The sequence below is a fragment of the Parasteatoda tepidariorum genome, chromosome 10 (assembly GCF_982258835.1).
Source record: "Parasteatoda tepidariorum strain Cologne lab strain chromosome 10, Ptep-v5.0, whole genome shotgun sequence".
NCBI lineage: Eukaryota > Metazoa > Arthropoda > Arachnida > Araneae > Theridiidae > Parasteatoda > Parasteatoda tepidariorum.
In genome coordinates, this window is record NC_141764.1 from 79,782,295 (window position 1) to 79,799,648 (window position 17,354).

The window sequence follows — 17,354 nt, forward strand, 5'->3', positions numbered from 1 at the left end:
ACGTACGTTCTTAAGTACCTACCATTGCCAGTCTTCAAGAATATATATAGAAGAATATTTTATATTACATTTCAAAAAGTGCACCGTTTAATAACTAAATTTCTGTAAAATTGAGCATACAAAAAATTTCTGAATGCTTCTTGATGTCTAGGTGTGGTTATCTCCATCAATTTAAATTTATTGGAGTTAATTTTTTTTGCTTACTTAGGAACAATTATATTTAATGGAATAGTAATTGGTACAAAAAAGAGAAATATCTCTCTTGATTTGCAATACTCTAGAATAAGTTTAAAATTTATCAGAAAAGTTTACAATTAAACATTTGTATTTACTCATTTTTGCCAGCAAGGCAAAAATAAATCTATGACGTTCACTGTTCTGCTGCATTACTTCTCGTACAGGTCTGACAGGGTAATAGAGAAATAACTCTTTTATGTGTATTTCTAATAAAACATCTTGATATTAAAATTTTACTATCATGATAAGTATAGTCGTAAAGTAATATATCGACAAACTCAAAATCTCCAATAATTCTTTCATATCACATTAGCATATTTATGGAACAAAAGCGTATGATTTTTAGTTGTTTATTAAAAACGTTAATAGTTAGAAATTTTTATGAAATACTTTTCAATTACTCAAAAGTTAAGGTGTAAAATACTTTTTAACCTTTCGTTTAAAAAGAGAACTGTTTAATCGACTGATGGTTCTGCACGTAAAAAGTCGTAATTTAACCAGCGGTCTTCTCCGTGTAGCAAAACCGGTTTTCCCATGTTAATAGATAGGGGAGAAATATTCTCCCATTTGCTAAGCCGCCAGAGGGTTAAATAAAAGAACAATCCTGTTTCATATAAATATAAACAATGATTTAAACAAACAACCTTGTAGAAATTGAAATTAATTTTGGTAAATTACTTTAAAAAAGTAAAACTATAATCCACTGAATAAAATAATTTAAATCAATTCTGAAATTGAAAGGAAATGGCTACAAATAATATTAACTTAAAAAGTTTTATTAGACCAAATTATTTAGTTTCTTTCTACCTACACATAAAATAATTTCACAAATAACCTATGAAATGAAATTCATTAAGAAAGTTACTTTTATACTAATAATGATAATACATTATTTTTTACATTTCACAACTTAAATAGATACCTGAAATAATTCAATATTTTATTTTTAATATAAGTTATGGAAAAGTTGATAATTTCTGCAGATTTCTGTTAAAAATTTTGTTTTTTTAAATTTTACTTACTTGAAATTTTTATATAACCTTCTTAAATTTTTTATATAACTATAAATAGTGAAAGGAAAGAAGAAAAAAAAAAATAGGTATTTGAAAAATTATTACACATTATTGGTGCAGAACTAAAATCTTTACAGAACAAATAAAAAATGTTTTGTCACTTTCTTTTTATTTTAAATGGGCCAATTTTTTTTTAAGTTAATGCAAATGAACTAAATATATTAACCTAGCAAATTTTAAATTAATTAAAAGTTATACTACAAGTTATAATATTTATAAAGATTTTTCATTTCTTAGAAACTTTAATTAAAAATCGAAAGAGTTAAAAATAATTATAAATTTGAGATTTGAATAAATTTTAAATTCGAATCAATCAAGTTAAATTTTGGTAATGTGTTTAATTCACATCATAAAAACTTAAATATATTTGCTCTGAAATATGAAAACAGGGATATTTAAGAGTCAACTTTTCGATGTTAGTTTGTTGTAATTCACTAGAATAAAAACTGGTTAACTTTCATAAAAGCAAGTTAGTGAATTTTTAAGTTAGTAAAAGGTTGAAAGGTAAAACAACAAAAAAGAAATGTTTGTAAAAATTTTAAAATACCCGATAATGTATTTAAATAACCAACAACAAAAATAAAACTATAAATTTATTGAAATTTTTTTATAATCTTTAGAAAATTTTATTTTTACATGCAGCTGTCAAACACAAACAGCAAATTATATAAATTGAGAATATTGTGATAATAAATCGTGAATCAAACTATGTACACATAAAAATATTTTTTACAAATAATATGCATAACTGCAATTCAAATTGAAAATAACAATCCCTCATATGGCACACAATTGTGGTCCTAAAAATGCATAAGGTAAATAAAATACAATACTTAAACATTCTAGTACATCTAAGGTGCAATAGCAAAAAAATATTTCATAATATTTAGAACAAGCATAAAATATGTAAAGAGTACTATAAAGAAAATGAATATTTGTTTTAGAGATATATTGCAAATTATGCCTACTAAAAATTATGTTTCATTAACTTTTACTACAAAATGTGAACATTTAAAATATTTAACATTTTGTTCTTTAAACTTTAATAGAAATGGATAATAAAATGTCAGAAAATCCCTTAAGTTTTGGTTTTAAAGATATGTAATATAAAATATATTTATCAAAATTTATGCCTCACTAACTTTTGCCATAAGCTCATCACATATACCGCTCAGCTTATAATTTTCAATTCGAGCTTGACTTAAATCGTTTTCCAAAGATGACACTTTAAGTTCAGATTTCTTTAACTGAGCATTTAGAACAGCAAGTTGAGCATCACCGCCTTTTTTAGCAGAAGCAACTTCAGCATTAGCTTTATCAACCATTTCTCCCATTTTCACTTTTAACGCGGCATTTATCTGTTCCTGTTCTTCAAGTTTTTGAGTCAGATTTTCAATATGCGTTTTTAATTGATCTTCGTTGTCTTTGTATGTTTTTAACATGTCTTTACACTGGACGTAGCGCTTGTGAAAATCAGAAAAAGTGTGCTCCACACTTTGAAAATCTTCTGTAGTGGTTTTAAGATTAGTGGTAAGCTCTTGATTTTCTGATTCGAGATATTTATTTCTCGATGATAATTCACCAATTTTGACATTCTGTTCCGAGGCTATGGTTTCTAAATCAGACATAGTGTCAAGGAGAATCTTACACAACTTGGTAATTTGATTCAATTTGTTAACATTCTCGCTTCCTTGTTTTAAAGCTTCTTCCTCGAGTTCTTTTTGTTTCTTTAAATATGCTTCTTGCATGGTGAGTTCATAAATTTTTAAGGCCTGCTGAAATTCTTCGTCTGTATGAAGCTTTTGCTCATTCTCTGAAGTTTTTACATTTTCAAAATTACATTTAATGGGTGAATCAAATGACAACAAATTACCACTCAGTGACTCGCGAGCGAGGTGTTTTTTTACAATCTGCTGATTTCCATCTAAAATTTCTTTCTCTACAAATATGTTGTCTTTATCATCACTAACTTTTTCAGAATTTTTTTCTGAACTACCCTTTACAGGTGAATCAGATTCCAACTTGCTATCAAGCGTGTCTTGGTCGGCAGGGACACCAGTCGCAAGTTTGTTTACTTCATGCTGATCATTTTCAACTTCATTTGAATTGCTAGTTTCTTCTTTTATAGATATCTTATTAGTCTCATTTTCAGAATTACCACCAGGATGATTCTTTCTTGGTGAATCAAAAGACACCAAATTGATACCAAGTGGTTCTTGAGCATGCTTGTTTACAAACTGCTGCATATTTTCAACCTTACTAATTCCTTCTTTTAAGGAGTCTTTGGTTAAATCTCCACTGCCTTTTTCAGAACATGCTTCTGAAGAATCCTTCATAGGCAAATCTTCTAATTTGATACCAAGGGATTCAGAGCCAAAATTAAGAGAAGACTGTTTGTTTATCAAAGACTGATCATTTTCAACAATATCTTCTTTAGAATCCATATTGGAATTAATTTTAATGGGCGAATCAAAGGATACTAAATTTATACCAAGAGATTCACGAGCATGTTTGCTCATTAAGTGATTATTTGCGGCAATATTCGCATCACAAATTTCCTCCTTTACAGTTACTTTACCAAAATAAGCATTATCTTTTTCTTTCATGTCCACAGATTCAACATCAGTAGGTTGTATAACTCTTTTATACAATGGATCAAAAGTCATATAAAGTGAGTCTCTGGGCATACTTATATCAGAAGTTTTAATATCTTCTAAGACTTGGAATGAGGACGGATCTTTAAAGAACTGGACGGCATCTTGAAACTCTTCTCCCTCAAGATTGTCATCAGGTTCAACTGGGAACGAATTATCAAGAGAGGTATTAAAATCATTAGGCACATTGTTGGATTCAGGCACTGGTAAAGGACATTTAAAAACATCATCAAGAGAAGTTTTAGTAAAAATAGAATTATTTATATCAGATGCACTTTTATCTAAACTTTCAACATTAGTATTCATAGATACATTAACTGGATTGGAACAATTAAATGTTTCATCAGGCAGCACTATATTTTCCATGTTAGGAACAAAATTTAGATCAGGCAGATGAAGTTGCGGCACATTTTTATCAGGTGATGCTGAAATATTAGGAGTTTCAGTATTCGATCCATTTGAATTAACATCCACTTTAGATAGATTGGTAAGCTTTAAATTATCATTTAATGGCACTTCAGTTGGCATTGGTAGGTTACATGAAGTTTCAGTAGGTGCCAGATCATTAGGTAAGGCACTTAATTCTGCAGATTGAGCATTTCCTGCAGAGTTCAATGTAAGACGTTCAAACATAAGAGTAATATTAGTAGATGTATTTAAACTCGCATCTTTAGAGTCGTTTAAACTATCACTAGTTGTACGAATTGAAGTGCCAGGAGTAGTAGAAACTTGTTTTTCTTCGCACACGCCATTAGCAAACTCGTTGTCGACTGACTCACAGAAACTCTTAACTAATTCCGGCGTAATTTTTTCCAAATTTTCACAGTGAAATCCACTATCAACCAAAGCATTTTTCTGCGAAGTCGAGAGACCAACGGGTAACAAAGTATCACCAGGAGAACATGGGGATTCGGGTCCAGGACATTTTTTATCTGATTCAAAATTAAAACTGTTATTAACAATATTATTTGAGGGACTAATGTTTAACGACGAAGGGTTTTTATTTTCATCAAGCTCGTGTGAAGCAGTGTCGGGATTTAATTCCTTATTTTCAGCCATCTGTATTGATGCTTGAAAATCAAATTCTATTAAAGAATTAAGAATAAAATCACTAGAAATTTAATAATTTCAAAACACCTATTTAATAGAACAAAATCATACCGCGCTTTAAATGTCACAACAATTTCTGAAGAGTGGAGTTGTTTATTGGTTATTTCAAAATGTAAATTTTTGGAACGTAATATCGTAAATTGAAAAAGATTTGCACAAATTTATTCAGTTTACGTTTTTATTGTTTGAACATTCTGTAGTTCAACAGCTATAAAAGATAGTACTTGTTTTTCAGATTTTTTCAGTGCAATATTATAATTCCTTAAGAATAGCTGCAAATTTTTTGCTGTCTCTTATTCTAATATTTATATTATTCCTTTTCTTTTTAAATAAAATTTTGAAATTATTTTTATTTAATGCGAAAACTAATTGCAGTATTTGTAATGTTTGCTGCCGCGCCCTCTCATGGTCAAATTACAAATTAGGCCTACCACAGAAAAATGTTCCAGTGAAAAATATATGGACATTTTAGAATCTATGGACATCCATTCAAATCAAAACAAACAATCTTATTTATATTTCAATAAATTTGACAGTTTCAAGTTAAATTGTCGTGGTAAGGAAATTACAAATGCAAGTATTTCTATTTTTAGAAATTTTCTCTAATAATTAATTGCTAAAATGTTTAATTCTTTATTGCTTATGCATTTAGCTTTTAGTATTCAAGACTAATTTTGAAATGCACCGTATCTTGCAAATAACCAGCTACTGTTACGTTCAACATATATTATTTTTGTTTATTATAAAAAAAGTTTGTATAAAAGTGGTAAGAGCGAGAAATTAAATAATAGAAAACCATTCAACGTTTTTTCTACCATTAACGATACAATTCCAGTTGATCTGTATTTTTGATACTAGCAAATTAGATTTATCTAATAGTTTTCTGTATTTGAGGGAACTGTTAACATGCTATTTTTATTTTCAGTATATCTATTAATACTATTTTTATATTTTTTAATAAAAAAAACCTGTCTAGAGGGAATCTTTTCTTACCGATATCTGTTTGTGCCAACTGAAATTAGAAATATTCTATTTATTGCAAGTATAACTACTAGGCTGTGGAGCATTTAAAAACAATATCGTATAGGAGGATATGATGCAGAAATATCTCCTGATTTGTATTTGCATGTAAAAAGATTTTTTAAAACTATAACAAAACATTAATTTAACGTGTAAATCAATGTAACAAAGCAGTCTTCTGAAGTCAATACTATTAACCTGAAAAAAGTCTTTTCAAAGTTACGCAATTTTTAAAGTTAAGAACCAATTTTTTCTGTAAATAAAAAATAACCATGAGATGAAAAATAACCAATCATCACATTGTCTGAATTTTGACTTAATAAAAGTTGTCCTCACTGAATTACGTTTGCTATGAGATTTGAAAGTGAAAAAGCTGATTCTAGTTTATATAATGATATCCGGTCGCATGCAATTGGAGAGTAATGATAAAATCCAGACCATGACCAATAGTCTAATGCAGCTCTATAGTGCATTTACGGAAATGATAGACCAAACATAACCATAATGGTTACCAGAATTTTGTCTGGGTTAGTCACTTTTGAGGATTTTCTTTGAATATTTTATTTTAAAGACTTACGATAATAAAGAACAAGAGACGACTTATTCTGTTTGTTATGAAAACATGCTCGATGCAGAATAAAGTGAAATTATTTAATAAATAATTTTTTAATAAACTTATTATGATTAAATATTGAATTTATAAAATGATTTTATTTGAATCGGTTATAAATTTTTATTAATTATAACTGATTGATTAACTTTATATTAATCTATATTATAAAAGAAAATAAATAAAATGATAATGAAAAATGCAGTTATGAAATTTAACATTATTGATTTGTTGACAGAACTTTATATTAATAATGAAATAAAAGTATTGTTGTTATAAATTTTTTATATAAATAACAACCGATTTTTATGTAAAATTAACCAAAAATGAGCAAATTTTATTTTGTAGTTCTGTTCATGGTTTTTAAAATAGTTTGTCAAATCTGGAGCAGTTGGCATTTTTGGGGGATATTTCTGTTTCAGGATTTGATCTTCAGAATCAAGTGCAATTACCAAGGCACCAAATAGATTTTAAATTAGCTATTTTTTTTTTTTTTTATATATAAAAAACACAGAGGTATCCCAGAGAATGGCTATGAGTTATACTCTTCGAGTTCATTCTTTCTGTGATCCATTTTTATCAAAATTGTCAATCTTTCGTGGTTAAACTGTATCATTTTTTTTCTTGCTCTTTATTTATATTTATTGATGACATTAAAAACATTAGCTGTATGCACTGCAGTTGCACGGGCTGTATGTTCAGCTACATCCAACATTGTGAGATCAGGAATTAATTATAATTAAATTTTATAGCTGTCTAAAATGATTTATTTCTCTGCTTTCTATAAGTTGCTATAACAGCGCCGACTGTTTTTTAGCAACACAACAAACAGCTAGCACATATTTTTTACCTTTGCTCGACAGTTAATGATTAATTAATGCAATCATAATGAATAATTAACGTTAATGTAATAATTAACACAATGAATAATTAATGTTAATGTTTATAATTAACGCATTTTTTACAATTTAGTATTTCTTTAGGAATTAATTTGATGACTAATTAGTTTTTTTTTCTTAAACAGGCATTCATAATTTCTTAATAGCCTGTAAAGTATTTAACAAATCATTATTTGGTTTGAAATTTTTTCTCATGGCAAGCTTTGATTGGTGAAGACAACTCTTAATTGGGTCAAAACTCAGACAACTGTTGATTGGTTCTTTCTTTGTGTCACATGGTTGTTTTTTGTTAATTGTAAGCTGGGGTTAGAAATTGTGTTATTTGTCAAAGACTTTTTTTCAGGTCATTTTCTTTCTTTTTATTTTTTAGATTTCATTTAGAAATTTTAATAGTTGTTTTGAATCGTAATTAGTTATTTTATGAAGGTGTACAATTGTATACTATGAATAATCATTATTTAAATTTAATCAATCCCAACATAGTAAAAAATCTAAAATAACAAAATTTCACGAAATAAGAGCTATTTTAAATATTTCTTAAAAAGTATGTTAGTTAAAAAAAATATTCTGGATCCATCTTGTCTACAAATTCCTAATTTGATTTATGAAAATTACTTTTATCTAATTTTATTCACCATTGGTCAGAACATTTTTCAGAAATGTTGCTTTTCACCTTATTATTCAACTGAAGCAAAATGTAGAATGTAGTTCTTGAGATAGCTGAGTTAAAGAGAAATATCTTGATTTCACTGTGTAATTTTTAATGATGCACAATAACTTAGTGCCTAAAATTTTTTTACATATAAATTTCAATGTAAATAATTGTAAGCAGTTAAAATGATATTTTTTTTATAAATTGAAGATTTATCTTTATCGATTAATCTTTAAAAATACAATTTTCATTTTAAATGCTAAAGAAAAAACGTAATTCCTGTTATTGGACACCATTTTTTCTTCAATATTATTTTTGACTATATTTTTATTTTGTGGTCCAACATGCCCTGAGGTATGTTGGTCCACTAAAAATTAATACAAAAAAAAAGAAAAAAAATCCAGCACAATATTTAAAAAAAAATCATAAGTGCTGACAAGAAAGAAATTTGTCTTGTTAAAAAAGAAATCAAACTATACGTTTATGGATAATTTTTTAAAGAGTTAAAAAGTTGACAAACTAACCTCAATTCACCTTACAGGAATCTATAAATCCTTGTTGCCATGGTGTCTAAAATATTCTATTCTGTATTTAAAATTTTTTATTCATTTATTTTTTTGAAATTTAGTTGTGTATAGCAGAATGAGTCTCTATGATTATGATGTTATGAAAGTAGTGGACTGATATATTCTGAAGAATATGTTATGTATATGAGAGACAATAATTTATTAAAATTCTGTTATATAAGATAACATTTAAAGTTCTAACTATTTTAACTTTCAGTGCAATAATATGTATTTTTCATGTCAGGGTCTTTTTTTTCGCATTTTTACTTTATGTAGTATATGCTCAAGAGCAAGGTTGAAAATATAATGGATGTCAAAAAAATAAATAAATAATTAAAAAATTTTTTTTTAATTCTTTAAATTAGATTTTTTTTTCTATTTGCCAATCAAATTAGTGTTAAATGCATTGAAAATGTTATTAAAATTTTTGCTATGTAAAATTTGTAATAATGCTTTGAATGTAATAAAAATAAATGCTATGTAAATTTTGTCACCATTTTAAAGAATGTAATTTTATCTGGCAAAATAATAAATTTGTATGAAATAGGACACATCATAGTTCCTAAGCAATCGAATTTTAAAAATACAACTTTTTGGAAATTCGATTTCTCAGGAATTATTTGACCAATTTTGCTCAAATTTTGTATTTTGTCATTAAAATTACATTCTTTAAAAAAATTGTATGCTTGACAATTCAAATTTTTGACTTTTATTAAATAAAATAATAAATAATTATAATTATTTTGCATAGAATTATCTTTGGATAAACAAAATGTATAATTGTGAGCAGAAAGACAGTAAGAGGTCCCAACAGTAAAAGCAGGGGTCTGTCTAGGTTTTTCTGAGAGGTACCTATTTTGTGAAAATTTAGAAATAATTTGTGAAAAATTAAAAATTATATTAAAAAATAAACACAAAAATAAGGTAAAAATATGGATTCATTGTTTCTTGAAGGATACAAAAAAAAAATGTTAAGAAAAAGTATTTTGTGAAATTACCGTTCTTCCTAAAATTGAATTTGTGAAACTACCGTTTTTCCTAAAGTTGAATTTGTGAAGGTACCGCTAAATGGTATTAAATTCGGCCTAGACAGACCCCTGAAGAGTCTCAACTTTTGACCACTTTCTTGATCATATTACCAAATTGCAGCTACCCCTATATTCAGGAAACCAAATCTGTCAACAACAACAAAATAGATATGTTTATTCAGAGAAAAAATTTTCTTGTGTCTGATTTCATAACTTGTAATATAGTCTGCAATAACTAATTACCTTTTTTTGAGGTCACCTCTTAGAACCATTAAGATTAAGCCCTAGTAAGTGAAAATCCGATCATTAAATCAAAAATTATTTGGTGATTAATTTTTTTGAACATTGTTCTGGAAATTGTAGTGGAAGTTTTTCAGAGGCTTGCTCGAAAGAAGCGTTGTCTTTAACAAAAATGATAAGAATCGAGGGTTGATCCTAGTGAAAATGGGGGCCCCTTCACCATATTCTAAAAAATAGCCAATTAACAAAATTCGAATTTGTAAAAATATCTTTTTTATAAAATTCCAATCTGTAAAAATGGCCGCTTTACAAAGTTTTACTTTATGAAAACGACCATACAGATTTTTTTCCATGTTGAATTTAAGGATAAAATAATTGGAAAACTTTGTGATTTTACAATGATATCATCGCGAATCTAATGTGAAATTCAAGTGTCATTATAGCATATTTAAAAACTTGGAATTTAAAAAGAACCTAGTGGAAAAAGATTGAAAAAATTATAAATGCAGCCAAAAGTTTTTATCCTATGACATGGAGATGCTATCAAATCATCACGATTCGAATGCTTCAAAGAGCCTAATAACTCTATATGCCTAATGACTCTAATTTGAATGTCCTGATAACATCCTATTAATAGTGTCAGAATTTGAAAAATCATGTGAAAAGGATATTTTCGGTAAAAAACTATCGACAAACTATGTGAAATTATGATGGAATCGTGACAAATTGAACATGTTTGAAATTTGAACGCTGTAATGACATGGTATAAAAAATTTTAAATTTGAAAAGCGACAATGTGAAAAGGGCCTAAAAATGATGAGTAACTTCTGAAAAAACTATCATCAAATGACGGGAAATTATGATGGAATACATCAATTTTAATCAAATAAATCAAATACTTATATAGGGTGACCTGGGGTAATTCCTGATCAAAAAATGCAAACATCTATTTTGTGAAAAAAATATTCAAGATAGAATTTTAATATTTACTGGAAGTTTGAGGGTTTATGAGAGGAATCCTATGCTACCTTCTTTTGTTTGAAAATCCAATTAGAATTTAAAGGATTTTAAATTTTTAGTGATCAGGAATTACCCCTTCTCTTGATCATTTATGGGGTAATTCCTGATCACTTCTGGGGTAATTACTGATCACCAGTTTTTATTGTAAAGGAGCTGTTTAAAAATTATTATAGAATGGTAATTAAAAAATAAGACATCAAGATCAAACAAATAAACCAAAAATATATGTTTAAGCAGCTAAAAAAACGATTTATTTAAAAGCAATAATAAAGATTAACACTTTAAATTTTCCAAAAATCTTTGCATCATGCCATACATTTTAGGCAATCAGCCAACTCATTCTCATGTTCTGCTGGAATATATGAAAGAGTTCCCACATGGGTTACTTTTGGTGGACTTTTTAACTTCATTAAGTGAAAGTGTAAAATTAAGTTAGGTGTGTCAACAGCTCTGACAGCAGCTCTCACACTGAAATTTTCATTTTCAATCATTATTAGAAATTCACTGATTTTGCTTTCTAAAAGCTTAGTATCCTTTTTAGGCTTATAATTTCTCACCATATTTATATTAAGTTAATTTATAAACTTAATTATTCTAAGTGTAACAATGTACGCACATAAATTTAATATCGAAGCAAGGTAGGACAAACCAGAAATGGTGCAAATCAGAGCACATTTGTCTTGTATAGAGTTAAAAACACATTTTGTGATTACAGTTATAATATATTTTATAGTTGTTCCACTTAATAAGTATGAACTGTTATTTAAGAAAAGACAATTAGCTATTTATTAGCTATTTTTTTTTACTATTTATAAGAAGAAAGGACAATGATCAGGAATTACCCCAGTGATCAATAATTACCCCATCTGTAGGGGGCAACATTTGATATAGTTTCCTATAATCAATAACAATGTTTACAGTAGATGTGAAACAATTAAACAAAAGCTTACACTATTTTTATATCAAAGAAAAATAAAATAACTCAAAATATTTATTTTTAAAAGAAGGAGAGGGATCTTTGCAGAAATGTGCACATTTTGAAACCCATCTTTGAAATGGAAAATACAGGAAGCAGTTTAAAAGATACTTATTTTGTTAGATTAAACAAAAAACTATTATTAAGTAAATGTAGTTATACTTTAGTAAAGTATACAAGCATTCTTGTCCATGTCTCAAATTTAAAAAAAATTTTTTTTTTTAAAACTAAAACTTAGGTGATCATTATTTACCCCAGAAACAGAGTGATCGTGAATTACCCCGGGTCACCCTACCTTTTGATTTTATCCGACCAGTGAATTTTGGGTTAGTCACACTATGCAGGCACGTGCCTGAGGTAGCCCCATCACAATAATTTTTTAGTTGATTTGATTTTTACTACTGATAAAATTTGTGTTTGTACCAGTGATTATGGTGAATTAGATTATTCCTTTCATAACAATAATTGAAAAGATGTTGACAATTGTGATAAACTTTTCCAGGATCGATTTTACATCACTTCTTGTTGGAGTGTATTATTCTGTTGGAACATGCAGGCTTCTTCATTGATGTTGTTGGGACTGATGGGGCACCTTGGAATAGAAATATGTGGAAAAAATTCGGCATTACCTTCAAGGTTGGCAAGTTTCTGCCGAAGTGGTTAAAATCACTTGTAGAAACCGGTTAAAACCGGCATGGCAGAAACCCTTTTCTGCCACATTTGTGGCTGAAACTGGCAGAAATTCAGAAAATGACATAAAAGTAAGTACTGAGATTGACATACAATGGATAATTCATAGAAAAAACAATTAAATGTTAAACAAAGTACAATTTATTTACAAAATTATCACCATTCAAAATCAAATATTACATTGTTTGCACTCTGCAGTAATCTATAACAAAAGACAAGTTTTGATGCACTTTCTAAACCTAAAAAATTTCTCAATTTGCCTATGCACGAACCAGAAATTTGAGAAGATTCTCTCAAGTCCAGCAGAACTAGCAGGCATTGCCATCAAGGAACAAGCAAGATTTGTGAAACTTTCATCTACTGCATATTTTTTAAAACTGGACCACCATGTAGCAGCTGGGGTAGTTGTCGAAACTTAAGGACAGGAAAAATAAGTTTCAGAAAATGGGTGCGACTTGTTTTATATAAATATTTGATATACTGCACTCTTTATAATTAATATATACAAAATAATATATATTTACAAACAATGAATTAAAAAGTTTGTTACAGTTATATGGAGTTACATTTCTCAGTTTACTTAAACAAAATGTCATTAAGCAATTACTAGAACTAATATAGACATATTTTTAGTTTCTGCCAGTTTTGGTCGGTTTTTACCGGTTATAACCAGTTTCTGCCACTGGCATGGCAAAAACCAGTTTCTGTCGGCAAAAAGCCAACCCTGATTACCGTGGAGTCTGTTAGCTGCCAACACATGTGTGATGAACTTAAGAGGCTTTGGTTTCTGTCAGATTTTCCCCATATAATCAAATGTCTTTAGGAATATAATAGTTGTTTTAAAGAACTTAAAAGGTAAATTATGTACATGCAATTTTTTGAACCCTCGTTTTATAAGTTGATGCCATAAGCCTAGTTGAACCTCTTTAACTTGAATTTTTTATAACATGAATTAATTTGTAATTCCTGGTGAAATTGCTTAACAAATTATATTATGTATAATTAATGCAAAATGTATACATATGTACTGTATAATTTTTATTAAAACTAAACATAATCAGAACATAAACAAATGTTCTGTGCTCTTTTGAGCTCATGTTTACAGTGTGTAACTGTATATAATTTAAACATTTGTCAGTTTGAAAATGTTTACATATTTTTAACCTTCTGATATAATAAGAAACACTAGGGAAGGTAGTATTAATTTATATGCTTATAAAGCTGAAAACATTTTCTAATTATCATATCAAATGACAATTTAGACACCAGATGGTTCTCTATTTAGCTATCATTCTGGGATGCTGTTATTGAATGTGATAACTCTAAAGACTATAGTTTGAAAGTTTGTCCGAAATTGACACCAGAGCATGTGAGGCCAAAGTTTTACCAGAAAATGAATGTGGCTTTAGCTTTTCAGGTAACTTAAGATCTCTTTAAGTTTTCTCATCGTTAGAGATAACTTTATTTTAAAAAAAATATTTCTTTTAATTTTTTAGTGCTACTGTTGCTGCAGGAATGGAATTATATAAAGATCACTCAGAAAACTTTAGCTGACAGTGATGGAACAATTACTTTTATTAAGCGTGTAGATAAGCTAATTGACATCATGAACTCAAGGATATCTACAACAGCCTTAAGACCAAATAGTTCTGACTATAAAGTAAAGAAATTTCATACTATTTTATTCACTGGTGTCTGTTATTATGTTTCATATCGAATGAATTATGAATATTTGGATTTTAATTCTTAGAAGCATCAATTTTTTTTATAGCACATTCAAGATTTTTTGAGCTACCTAAATGAGTGGGAGACATTTGCTCATAATTATCATTTGCAGAATAATTATCATTTTATTTGTCAGTCTACTTGTTGTGGGTTGAAAGTTACTTTAAACAGGGTTGATTGTGCTCTGGAAAAAATCCGGATTTTTCACTAACTTGGGATCCGGAAGTTTCTGTAGATAGAAGGTTCAGACGTTTCAAAAAATCATTGATCACAAAAATTTCCGGAAATCAAATTTTCAAAGGTGGAACTTAAAAACACAGTTTATTTTATTTGTTTGTAAGGGAGAGCCCGAGAGATACTTTATAAGCTTATATTCAAGATTAATATTCATTTTTTTTGTCAGTAAATAGTTATTATAATCATAAACTCAAGAAAGAAAGACATATTTGTAAATTTCAATTACTGCTCCAGGTCTTTCATAGGTATGTGTAAAATTTTAAATATATTTTAAGTAAACTAAGAAATGTTGGGAAAAAGGAAAAAACCTTGTTTAAAATTTTTTCTAATTATTCGATTTAAACTTTTTTTTACTCAAGAAATTTTCCGGAATTTCGACTTGGGCTCACAGTCACCATTTAAAAGCTACTTTGGAAATATTTGAATTTTTAACTAGACAGTGTAAGTTCAGCTACTTAATAACTGCTCGGTTAAATCAAGATTCGTTAGAGGTAATAAAAGAATTATTTTATTATAACTTATGTTTGAATTGTTACATTAAAATTAAAAGTGTTTATTACGTTTTAGAAATTTTTTGGCATCATGTGAAATGCTTGTGAATCTAACAATCATCCCAACCCCAACACTTCCTTTCAGGTGTTTCGCTTAGTGGGTATATAATCCCTAATAAAGCCTCCAAAAAATTCGAATGTGTCTGGAACTGAGTTGTTAGAGACTCTGGTTGATTTGCAGTAGACACTCTAGCGACAATAAGAATATATTTTGGGAAGAGAAACTGAATGCAGTAATAGATAAGTGTCTTGATATTAATGAATTTTGTTTAAATTTGCAAGAAGAATGTGACCACATACATCCACCTTAAATTCAAGTGATGTTGTTGTAGGTTACCTTGCAGGTTACATTGCTAGGCATGCAATCAAATTCACAAATTGTTCACTTTGCCAAGCAATGTTAACCGACAATATTGAAACAGGTTATACTAAACTGATTAACATTAAAGATTATGGTGGTCTTGCAACACCTTCTAAAAGTGTTTTTGTGTTTGTTCAAACCCTTGAATCTCAAGGGATGAAGGTTTTGAAATCAAATGGTGTTAATGTTAACACATTTAATTCCATTTGTGACAAAATTGAAGATTTACCACAATTGCCTTTCTGAGGATGTGATGAACATAAACACAGTTTTACATCTGTCATAAATTTTTTTTCTCACTGCAAGAATGCATTTTATTTGTGATAATAAGATTGAGTCATTCAATTCCAATAAAACAAAACAATATAGAAAATTTATCTAAACTTTAAGACATTGCATGTAAATTTTTACTTTTAATACTACATGAATATTTATAGCTTAATTTTGATTTGTAAATTTATCACACAAACTTTTTGAAGGTTAATAAAAGTTTCTCTAGCAGGGTTGCCACAGGCGACTTAAATGCAACTATTTTTGGTATGAGGCGACTATGGCAACTTTTTTTGCCTGAAAAGGCTAAAAAAGCAACTATTTTCAGGCAGAGGAGACTGTTGGGAGACTTTTCTGTACTCCTAACAATGTTTTTTCAGAATAAATTAGGTTCAAAATCTGCAGCCTACTATGGCTTTTGAAGACACTGAACTTTTTTTTCTTAAAAAATAAAAAATTTTGAATTGCAAATTTTGTGTCTTCATTTTTTAATTCATCTAATCTTCAGATTCCTTTGTAAGTCTATTTCATTTCTCAGCCCCCTTTTAAATGGCTATTGCTTCAAAATTCCGCATGATTTAATTTTTTTTCATACGATATTACGATGAGAGAATTTCGAATTTGAATAATCACTTTTCACAATATATGTGTGTGTATATTTATATACGAGGGTTGTAAATTAAATAGTGGCAATTTAGCTTTGAAACTCACAGAAGGACGGGCATGCGCAAATAGGATATGGCATCGGTTAAGTGGCGCTCTTGTCGATGTGTAGAGTGCATAAAACAGTCGATCTGCTTAGAAGGGTAGTTGTTATGTGGCGTTAAAGTGAGGAGTTTCGTTTCCATCGCTCTAAAGCATGTTTTCAAAAGGCTTAATGACGAAAAAAGACCAGATGCTTGAACCCATCGTGCTCCTGTCCTATACGGTAAAGCATTTGCACCACAGGCTTCCACTAATCCTCGATAGCATTCTGTTGCATTTTTGCCACGGGCAAGCTCGATTTTAAACCACGACCGCTGATAACCTTTTGAAAACATTCTTTAGAGCGATGGAAACGAAACTCCTCACTTTAACGCCACACAACAACTACCCTTCTAAGCAGATCGACTGTTTCATGCACTCTACACATCGACAAGAGCGCCATCTCACTGCTGCCATATCCTATTTGCGCATGCCCGCCCTTCTGTGAGTTTCAAAGTTAAGTTGCCACTATTTAATTTACAACCCTCGTATATTTCCTAGATAAATTATTGATAAAAGGGAAAATTGTTTTAGAATATTAATGTTTATATAAAAAGGATCATATTTGCCACCAACAGTCATATTTTTTATGAATTTTTGTTCTTATTTAGGCAACTATTTTTATAGTTTTCGGCTACTATTTTCATGCTTTTAGCTACTAAAAGTTAACTATTTTGCCCATTTTTTTCTG

General features: G+C 28.7%; 2 protein-coding genes across 2 annotated transcripts; one reads left to right on the top strand and one right to left on the bottom strand.

Annotated features, from left to right (window-relative positions):
* Positions 1 to 1,890: 1,890 nt before the first annotated feature.
* LOC107443621 (uncharacterized) lies at positions 1,891 to 5,280 on the bottom strand. The gene has a single exon (XM_016057550.5). It carries the CDS (start codon positions 5,021 to 5,023, stop codon positions 2,438 to 2,440), a length of 2,586 nt encoding a protein of 861 aa, XP_015913036.3. The 5' UTR covers positions 5,024 to 5,280; the 3' UTR covers positions 1,891 to 2,437.
* A 3,617-nt stretch (positions 5,281 to 8,897) lies between these two features.
* Positions 8,898 to 16,390, top strand: LOC147803043 (uncharacterized). The gene is made up of 4 exons (XM_087152855.1): positions 8,898 to 8,927; positions 12,688 to 12,846; positions 14,061 to 14,192; positions 14,272 to 16,390. The coding sequence occupies exons 1-4, from the start codon at positions 8,898 to 8,900 to the stop codon at positions 14,302 to 14,304; spliced, it is 354 nt and encodes a 117-aa protein (XP_087008981.1). The 3' UTR covers positions 14,305 to 16,390.
* The last annotated feature ends 964 nt before the right edge of the window (positions 16,391 to 17,354 follow it).